The 11,149-nt window shown below is 40.3% G+C and overlaps 1 protein-coding gene across 1 annotated transcript in view; it reads right to left on the bottom strand.

Annotated features, from left to right (window-relative positions):
- Positions 1-11,149, bottom strand: part of FLT3 (fms-related tyrosine kinase 3) — a 114,137-nt gene that overhangs the window by 81,694 nt on the left and 21,294 nt on the right. The window contains exon 4 of the mRNA XM_006894088.1: positions 5,698-5,813. Coding sequence (XP_006894150.1) covers positions 5,698-5,813 — 116 coding nt within the window. The remainder of the gene's footprint in view (positions 1-5,697; positions 5,814-11,149) is intronic.

Here is an 11,149-nt window from a genome sequence, read left to right as displayed (position 1 = left end):
AAAAAAAAAGAAACAAGAACTGCCACCCAAGCAGATGTATGCATACCCATGTTTATTGTGGCTTTATTCACAATAGCAAAGAATTGGAAACAACCCAAGTGCCAAACAAACGAACGGACAGAGAAACTCTGGTATATTCACACAATATGCTGCATTGAAAAACCAAGGACTCATGGAATATTATACAAAATGGGTAACCCTGGAAGACATTATGCTGAATGAAATATCTTAATCACAAAAGGACAAATACAGCATAGTGCCACTGTTGTAAAGCGGGACTGACATCGGGGTTGGGGGGAAACTAAGAAAAGAGGGGATAGATAATATATACTGCATTGAAACAGATGAGGGGGAGAACTGTTTAGGAGAAATATATGATTAGGTATTACTGACATGACAAGAATGAAAGTTGCATAGTGGAGTGGACTGGGAGGCAGGGGGGCATTGTATAACAAAGAATTTTTTTTTTTACTTTTCAAAGAGAAAAGTGAACTAAGGAGGAGTCATGGGTGGGGGAAAGTGTGCAACAATGAATGAATGGAAATCCAAAGTCTCTCTAAACTTTCATTAACATTTAAAAAGTATGCATTTTGAAGCATAATATAGACAAATATTCATGGATCCACTCTCTAACTTTATATCTTTGAAGTCTTAATACATAACTCTGAACTTACTTTTTTTTTCTTTCTAGATTCTGTTTTATTAGTGAGATAACTCACAGATGTAGGACTCTGTTCTCCAGCTTTGGATGCCATTTCTGAACCTACTTTTGAGTTCCTCCTCATCTCAATCCCAGGTAGGTAGTATACAGAACTTTGTGTTTATTATTTCTGTGTTTTAAACAATACTTTTGCCACTTTTATATGTGTCTTTAAACAATTTTCAAATATTCGGCTCCATGTAATTTTTGACAACTTGGCTTTGTCATGGAACTTTGTTTTTAAGATCCATCCATAGTTCTGCATGTAGCTACAGTTTATGTAAAGAGCACTGGTCACATAACGGTTAAGCTCTGGGTTGCTAACTGAAAGATGAGCAGTTTGAATCCATCAGCTGCTCCATGGGAGAAAGACTGTGGTCCAGTTTCACAAAGATTACAGCCCAGAGATCCCAAAGGGGTAGTTACATAGGGTCACATTGCTGATGCTATGAGATAGAAGAGATTCAGCAAGACACAACAATGTATGTTCATTCAGAGTCAGTTACAAGAATATCAAGATGAGATGCAAAACCCTTACATAGGTCACAGCCTTAATCTGATATAAAGAAAGTTTCCTGGGGGTATAGACTGTATCCATGTTTTATGGCACAAGAGATAAACGGAAAAGGGAGCAGAGAAAGGGAGATCTCAGTGTCACCAACAAAGAAGAGTTAGAAGTGGACCATGTTTCTTCAGAAACTCTTAGAATCAGAGAGTTTTCTCTGGATCCAGAATACCTTGAATTTGGATCTTCATCATTGGACCAACAGCCAACATCATGATAGATGAAGAAAAAAAAATAAAAGGTATCAACTATTTCATTTTACTTGAATCCAACTCAAAACTCAAGATAGCAGCAGCCAAGCAATCAAAAGACATGTTGCACTGTGAAAATCTGTGTCAAGAACCTCTCCAAAGTACTAAAGAGCAGTGATGCCGTTTTAAAGACATGATCCAAGACATGATCTCTTCAGTTGCTTCCTAGGCATCTTAAAGCTTGATAATGAATAAGGAAGAACAATCAATGCCTCTGAATTGTAGTGCTGGGAAAATGTATGGCCTGCATCATGGACTGCTAAAAGAACAAGCAGATCTAGGAGGAAGTGCAATCAGCGTGTTCCTTAGAAGCAAGGATGGTGAAACTGCATCTCGCATACTTTGAGTATATTGTCAGGAGAAGCCAATCTTTAGAAAAAAAGACACCATACTGGAAAAAGTCTCCAGAAAGCTAAGATGATCCTCAACAAAATGAATTGGCACAGTGACTGTAACAATGTGCTTGGACACATCAGAGACCATGAGGATAGCACATGACTGTGAAAGGTTCAGATGTGTTGCTTGTTGCGAGTGAATCACAGTCAGCATGATGGCACCTAACAACAACAACAACAACAGATTGCAAGGGAATAGTTTTCTGTTTATTCAAGCCTTTCATATTTGTGGTATTTCTGTTACAACTGCACTAACCCAGTAGTCATTGCCTTGCTAATCCAAAGGTTGAACTTCTGTGGCCGTTCAAACCCACCAGTGGCTTACAGTTTCAGAAATCCAATGGCTGGTCCATTTTGAGTTGGTTCCAACTCTATGGCAATGAATTTTAAATAACAAAGAAACATGGTTTCTAATAGCTGATCTTTGGGGAGACAGATCACCACATCTTTCTCCCAACACACCATCAGCCTTACAGTTAGCAGCCTAGTGGGTAACTGCTGACACCACCAGGGACCCCAAAGGGAAGGGGCTGTGGTTCTCCTAACTTAGGACCCCTCTATGCGCTGGACACACACACATACACACACGTACACTATGACCAGCTTTGTGCATCTGAGCCACTAATGAGGAGGAGGGGGAGGAGGAGGAGGAGGAAGAGGAGGAGAAGGAGGCCTTTGAGGGGATGTACTACCTGGTATATGACAGCAAACCTAATTTAAAACTGCACAAACCCAGACTTTCTGGAATATTCTCTGGCTCCAAATGCACTAGGCTCTAAAGGCATCACCCCATCTCTGATCTATGTTGTATCATTGACAGTAACACATGGTGCTCAGCAGAGGACTAAGTCTGTGCCAATGCGAGGTCTGAGTACAACCACAACTGAGAAGGTGGAGCCAGAAAGCGCACACACCTGTGTGCACAGCTGGTACCTCAATTGTGCCCATGACACAGCTGCTTCCACCCTTAGAGCATTTAGATTGCGCCGTGTGGTTTCCATAGTGATATGGATCCCCCCACCCCCATCGTGGTTTGTGTGAAAGTTAGCAGAGCCAATTAGCTTTCCATTCAACAATTTGCACACACTTTATTCTGTGGCATTGATTGCAATCCCAGCCATGTGGCAGCACTCTTCCTGCTTCCTCCTGGGCTCCCTGTTTCCCTTTGTCCTTCTTTTCTGCCCCTTTCCTGCCTCTGAGTTTGGCTTTAGGGAAAATGATGCCCAACACTCTGGCATTCTTATGGACCCCTGCTGTCTGATACAATACCTATTAGCTACCTGTGGCTATTTAACCTTAATCAAAAGGAGGTAAAATTTTAAATTTGTTGTCTCAGTCCTATGAGCCTCATTTCAAATGTGCAGCAGCCACAAATGGTGTGTCCATTTCCCTCAGCCATTGAGTCACTTCCAAGTTACAGTGACCTCAAGTGACAGAGTAGAAGTGACCCATATGGTTTCTAAGGCAGTAGTCACCACAGAAGTAAATCGCTGCTTCATCTTTCCCTGCAAAAGCAGCAGGTAGGTTTAAACCACTTGCTCTTCTATTGTTGTGTGCTGTCAAGTCAGCACTGATTGTAGCTGATCCTCCAGTGGATTTTCAGAGACGGTAAATCACACAGGAGGAGACTAGAAATGCATGCTCTGGGATTGCAGTACAGGTGTTTACCACTAGGGCACCAGTGCTTTCTCATCAGCAGACAAGAAGTGAACCACTGGGCCTCTAGGGCTCCTGCATGTGGTTTACAGGCTACAACACTGGATAGATAGCAAAGATGTACACAGCATGTCAGATTTTTCCCTTAGGGTCATAACAGGGTCCATCTGAACTTCATTTTGTGTATAATGGGTCTAGTCCTTGCCTCAAGGGGTTTTAGTTCTTTATTTTAATTCAGTGAAAGTATAAACAATGACACATTTCAACAGTTTCTACATGCTCAATTCAGTGACAGTGGCTACAGTTTCAAACGGTGCTTCCATTCTCCTTCTCCTTTTTCACATTGTTATCGTTATGTGTCATAGAGTCGCCTATGACTCAGAGTGACCTTACATGCAACAGCTCTGTCCTGAGCCAGGCTCACCGAGTCTGACATACCTACCCCTGTTACCTCTGTTACTACGTCAGTCTCTCTCATCCTGTGTCTTCCTCTCCTGCACTGACCTGACACCACCTCAAGCAATGATGTCCTTCTCCAAGGACTGGACATTCACTCCAGCAACATTGTCTTAAACCCACTGCCCCTTCAGATGCTCATCTAGCTTTCTGAGTTGCCATTATCCATTTGATCTCACACAGATAATTATTTTTAATTATTAAATTTTATTAGTTTTAATAAACATTTACTGAGATTTTGGGTTTTCATTCATTCAATGTTGCACTAAGATAATTCTTTAAAAGAATGTGATTCTCAGAAATAGAGACATACTTCAATGGTTAAAATAAGCTATATTTTATTTAAAAAAATAATTGAGAGGATGGTTTGGACTAAGTATAAACATTATTTCAGGGTAATGGTTCCAATTGTTCATCTAACCTCAGGAGATCTAGAAATTCTGGATTCCACTGACATCCCAGAAGGTTGTTTCAGACAGTGCTGAGACCTCAGAATCCCATGAAATACATATTTTTATTCTCATTTTATACATAAGGAAACTGAGGCTTAGATGAAGTGATCTGTCAGAGGTCTGATATCAGATGGATGATTAGAACACAATGAATGAAAGTTTCAGGGAAGAAACTAGGCTACAGGGTTTAATATCTACACGAACCTAATATCTACAGGAACCACAACCTCATCAACCCTGAGACTGGAAGATTCAGATGATACACAACTATTACCACAGACCCCTTTATTCAGGCTACAATATATGGCTCCGAGGAATGGAGGGAGCTCTCGGGGCCTAGTGGTAAGAAACTGCCCTGCAACCCCAAAGGCATGTGGTTCAAACCTGCCAGCTGCTCTGCCAAAGAAGGATGGGTAGTCTTTTCCCAGGCAATTTACTGCTTTGAAAACCCACTGGAGGGTCTGCTATGGGTTGGTTCTGACTCTACAACACACAACAAGAAGAAAACTGAATGTGAGAAAAACCTAGCACAGAACTAGAATTCTTAAAATGTTCAGACTTAGTAAACCATTTGAGGCGAGAGGCCTTCGTGGGACTATCACTTTTAACTCTCCAAATCCTGAACTGAAACTCTCTACTGAGTCTACCTTTTAGTGAATTTACAGATAGCCACATAAAATAAAGGGTATTACTCATAAGTGTGGGGTCCCAGTAAAAACAAACAAGAGAAATCTACATAAGAACAGAAACTCAAGCAAAGATGAAAAGACAAGGGGCCAGGGGAACTGGGGCACTGAATGGAGTACCCAGCTCATAATTAAATAGTATGTGGACAAATGAGGAATGGACTCATTTCACTGAATAACTTGTGCAGAAATTGTCAAATAGTAACTAACTCTGTGGTGTAAACTTCTACGGAAGACAACAGAAAATTGTTACTTAAAATAGAATCATTAGAACCCAAGTCTTCTAGCTGTAGGTCCCAAAGTTTCTTGCCTCCGCTTCCACTGTATCCCTGGGAAACCTACAGAGGACGTCCCCACTCCTTAACAGCACTCATATTCCAAAAGTCACAGGCCACCTCAGAGATCAACAGGTGATTCAGATGACCAAAGTTATCTCAAGTCAGACACATCTTATGTCTAGAGCCGCTGGCCAAAGCCATCAACATTTAACCCAATCCTCAGAAAACAACGGAAACCTAGTAGCAAGCTGAACTTACTTCGTATACTCACTGTAAACAAGATTGTGTAATTGGAGGCTTCACTCTGAATAAAAAGCTGGTATTCTCCAGCTTGGGTTTCTGTCATTTTCAAAATGACCATGGAGATAACCCCCCTGCAAAACAGGAAAGAGAACTTGTTATTTTGGAATCTTTGTGGAACTAGAAACAGAATTTCACACTGAGTCAGAAGCAGACCACACAACTCGGGTCTCTGTGGAGAATGCAGCTTTGCCTACAAGTCAGCCTGCCCCTCTCTGTTTGCTCTTGGACCTTTATCTCAGGAAAGTAGAGGGTGAATGAAAAAGAAGAAACCCTCAAGGAGAAGGCTCTGACTTGGAATGAGCCCATGTACAGCAGAAGGAAGAGCAGCCCGGCCCCGTCCGCCTCACAATCTCCGCTGTGCTTGAGGACATTGCTGCAACGGCAGTGTCAACCCATCTCACTGAGAATCTTAGTTTCACTGACCCTCTACTTTTCTAAGCACGATGTCTTCCTTCAGTGCCTAGTATCTCCTGATAGTACGTCCAGACTACATGAGATGAAGTATCATCCATGCTTCTTTTTTTTTTGTCTTTTTCTCAGAAGTAATTACACTGACAAGTTTTATTCTTTTATTCCAAGAGTAATCTGTGCATAGGCAAATTAATTTCAAATTAGTTGAACCTCATTTCAATTTAATTAGTAAACTAGTTACTGTCCTATTTTTTAACCACTATATTATATTTTATATATAGGTAGACTACAATTTATTTAGGTATTTGTCATGACAAGCTAGAAGATGCTAAGGGTAAGTTCTACTCTGTCTTATAGGGTCATAATGAGTCAAAATAGACTGAGTGGCACCTCCCAACAATAAGAGCAATGCTATTCTAGAGGTTGGTGATCTGGTGCTGTTGAGTCGAATACAACTCATACTGACTCGTGGATCTGAACCCTGTTCTCTCTCGTGCCATCCTCACACTTCCTGACACACAGGAGTCCAGTACGGCAGTCACTGTGTCAATCCACCTGGTGAGGGTCTTCCTCTTCTTTGCTGACCCTCTCTCCTTCCAAGCATCCTGTCCCTCTCCAAGGACAGCCCCTTCTAGTAACATGTCCAAAGGATGTGAGGCAAAGCCACATCATTCTTGCCTCCAAGGAGCATTCCAGCTGCACCCTCTCCAAAACATATTTGTTCTTTTTACAGTCCATGGGATGTTCAGTGCTCTTCTCCAAGAACACATCTCAAAGGATCAATTCTTCTTCTGTCATCCGTATTCATTGTCCAGATCTCAGATGCATAACAAGTGATCAGAAAAACTATGGCCTGAATCAGATGCACCTTACGCATCAAACTGACATCATTTCTCCTCAATAATTTGGTGAGGTCTGGAACTGCAGGCTTTCCCAATGTAATGTTATTTTCTGACTGTTGGTACCAAGGGTGTTAATTGTGGATCCAAGTAAGATGAAATTGTTGACAGTTTCAATCTCTTCTCTGTCCATCATGATGTTGCCGTGATAGTCCAGGAATAAGAATCTTTGTTTTCTTAACATTGAGGGTAAACATTATGGCCAAGAAAACCCTCCTCTGTACACATAGGATCACCATGAGCAGGAATCAACTCAGTGGTGATGGGCTGGTTGGTGCTGGTGCTTGCATTCACACAGACTGCCATCAAGTTGATTCTGATTCATAGTGACTATATAGGCCAGAAATGCCTCATGGGGTTTCCAATCCTTATGGAAGCACATTGCCATGCCTTTCTCCTTGCTGAGAAGCTGGAGAATTTAAACCGCCAACCTTTCATAGCAACCCAATATGCAACAAAAGGTATCATCAGGGTTCCTGGAACAGCATACTAGTGTTGTTGTTGTTATGTGCCATTATGTCACCTGCAACTCAAAGTGACCCTAAGTATAATAGCTCTGAACCTTGCCCTATCCTGAGCCACTCTCACTGATTCCTACTCACCTAATTCCATTGCCCCTATCACCATGTCAATCCATCTCATCCAGGATTGTTGTTGTTATGTGCCGTTGAGTCACCTGCAACCCATAGCAACTCTATGTACAACAGCTCTGAAGCCTGCCCTGTCCCGAGCCAGGGAATGACTGACACAACTACCCCTATTGCCCAAATTACTGTGTCAATCCATCTCATCTGGGGTCTTCTTCTCCTGCACTGTCCCTCCAACCAAACATGAAGTCCTTTTCCAAGGACCTGTCCTTCTTAGCCATGTGCCCAAAGTATGTGAGACAGAGCTTCAAAATCCTAGCCTTCAAGGAAAAACTTGGTTTCACTCTCTCCATGACAGACTCTTCTCCAGCACTGCAACTCAAAGGCATTGGTTCTTCTTCTTCTGTCATCCTTAGTCATTATCCAGCTCTCTGATGCATAGCAGTTGTGAAGACCATAGCCTTGATTGGGTACAACTTGGTCTCTAGACTGACATCGTTTCTTGTTACTCTGGAGAAGCCCCTGACAGCAGATTTTCCCAGTGCAATTTGTCTTTTGATTTCCTGGCTGCTGGTGCCAAGAGTTTTGACTGTGGAGCCAAGCCAGCTGGAGTTATTAACAAGCTCAATCTCTTCTCCATCTTACATGGTGCTACCAATTGGCCCAGTGGTGAGAATCTTCCAGTTGGTGTCTGTAAGTGGTTTTGTTATGTGCATTCACCAAACTATTCTCTCTCCTGAGTATTATTTATGAACCCTTGTGTATATCCTGTAAGATTAAAAGACAGCTATAAAAACTTTAGAACTCAGTCTCTCCAGCTATTCTGAGTCCAGATAGAAATGATTATTCTTTTCTATTGTGAATAAAAATAGCTATTAAACTTGCTGGAGCCAATGAGGTTGAATGAACCCACCAAAATATTGGCCTGAGACAAACTTTAAACCTTAAACAAAACCATCCCCTGAAGTCTTTAAACCAAACAAAAGTTTCGCTTAACTTACTAAGAACGTTTGCCTTGAGCATTAAGGATGACTGAAGAATAATTGATGCCTTTGAATTGTGGTGTTGGATTAGAGTGGTAAATATCTTATGGACTGCCAAAAGAACAAACAATATGTCTTGGGCAAAGTGCAGCCAGAGTGCTGCTTGGAGGCAAGGATGCTGTAGCTTTGTCTTACATACTTCGACATGTTACTAAGGAGAGGTTATTCCTTGGAGAAGAACATCATGCTTGGGAAGATGGAGATTCAGCAAAAGAGAGAAAGACTCCCAATTAGATGGATTGATACAGTGACTGCAGCAATGGGCTCAAAAGGTCAGATATGATGAGGATGGTACAGAATATGACAGGTCTGTTGTTCATAGGGTCCTTGTTGTTCATAAGTCTTGCTTGGCACAACACACCTAACAACAACAACAATAGCAAAATATGGGATCAAATGGACAACAGCAATTTGAAAGGTTAGAAAAGATTCTTAGGAAGCAGTAAGGTTCTGTTATTTGAGGAGAAACAATTTGAAAAAGGAGGGTGAGAATGGTTGCATAATTCCCCAAATGGAATCAGTGTCACTGAATTATATGTGTAGATATTCCAAATAAACCATATTTTATGGCAAGAAAATGATATTGAACTGGTGTGTGTTCTATGGTATATATTTTCAACAATCAAAAAATGAAATATTTTTTTAAGTAATTAAAAATGTTTCAGTACTGAGTTAACTAACTCACATGAGATCTTTGACTCTGGATGCAAAGTAAGTTGCCTCTTTTATAACCAAGGCAATTTCTCTTGGAGTCAAAAGAATCCTACTTTTCTACTTTGCCTTGGATTCAATCCAGTGACTGTTGTGGCACAACATTTTCATATTACAAGACATTTCTTTAAGTCAAATGTTTTACTAGCAGATTGTGCTGGTTGAAGCCCTGATAAAACTAACCGAAAAACAGAAGTGAGTAATATGGCCTCAAAAGAGGAAAGGAGAATGAATGTGTTCTAAGATTTAGACCAAAACATAAAAAAAAAAATAGTCACTGCCCTGAGAATGAGTTAAGAATCTGCATTTACTTAAAGAAACAAATACTAGTGCTTTGCATGCATGGTGAAAAGGTGTTCCTCAGTACTTTGTTATTGGGGCTATGCTGCCCCAGTGGATCATTTGGATACTCTTTACTGTATTGTTCTGGAAAAGGCATTGCCTTTTACACCCACTGTGTAAAACAGTACAACACTTCCTCAAAAAGCTAGAAATAGAAATATCATATGACCCAGCAATCCCACTCCTAGGTATATACCATAGAGAAATAAACATACATATATACACACCCATGTTCACTGCAGTATTACAATCGTAAAAATGTGCAAACAACTGGTTTCTACATTCCCATGATCAGTGTTTGAGAGTGCCAGATGCTATACACCTTATCAGCATTTGTTGTTTATTGTCTCATTGAATTTTGCTATTGTTGCTGGGGTGAGATAATATATCATTGTAGTTTTTATTTGTATCTCTCTAAAATCTAATGATTTTGAGTGCTTCTTCATATGTCGACCGTATGACTGTCTTCTCCGGTGAAGTGTCTTATCATGCTCTTTGCCCATTTGAAATTAAGTTGTTTGCCTTGAAGCTTTAAACACGTTTTAAGGATGTCATCGGTAAATACTTTTTACCAGTTTACAGATTCTCCTTTTACTGTTTTGGAGAAGTCTATTGATGCACATAGGAATTTAATTTTTAGAAGATCTCAATCATCTCGTTTATCCTCTGTTGACGGTGCATTTTGAGTTACATTTGGCAGTCCATTTATGCCATAGATTGGAGCTCCTAAGTTTGCCTCATCTTTTTTTATGATCTTTATAGTTTTGTTTAGGCTTTACATGTAAATCCTTGATCTATTTTGAATTGGGGATTTAAAAAATTTTCTTATCATTTTAAAAAAAAATTTTATTAATTTTAATGAATGTTTACAGAGACTTTGGATTTCCATTCATTCATTGTTGCATTTTTCTCCCTGCCCATCCCTCCCCCCAATTCACTCTTCTCTTCGAAAAGTAAAAGAAGAAATTCTTTCATTGTTATACAATCCCTCCCCACAGGTCCACTCCACTATGCAGCCTTCATTCTGGACTCCTGTAATGATAATAATACCTAATCCTATACCACCTTTTTGTTTTGTTTTTTTTTGGTTTTCCTTTTTTTAGTATTATTATTAATTTTAATGAAAATTTACAGAGATTTTGGATTTCCATTCATACATTGTTACACTATTCTCCCTGCCCACACCTTCCCTCCAGTTCATTCTTCTCTTTAAAAAATAAAAGAAAAAAAATAAAAGAAAAATTCTTTCATTGTTATGCAATCCCTCCCCCCAAGTCCACTCCACTAATGCAGCCTTTGTTCTGGACTTATGTCATGACAATAATGCCTAATCCTATGTACCTTTTAAATAGTTCTCTCTCTCATCTGTTTCAATGCAGTATACATAATTTATCCCATCTTTCTCAGTCTCCCC

This window comes from Elephantulus edwardii, unplaced genomic scaffold (genome assembly GCF_000299155.1).
Source record: "Elephantulus edwardii isolate Elephantulus edwardi_28Jun2011 unplaced genomic scaffold, EleEdw1.0 scaffold00134, whole genome shotgun sequence".
In the NCBI taxonomy this organism is placed as follows: domain Eukaryota; kingdom Metazoa; phylum Chordata; class Mammalia; order Macroscelidea; family Macroscelididae; genus Elephantulus; species Elephantulus edwardii.
This window is presented reverse-complemented; position numbering and strand designations above follow the sequence as displayed.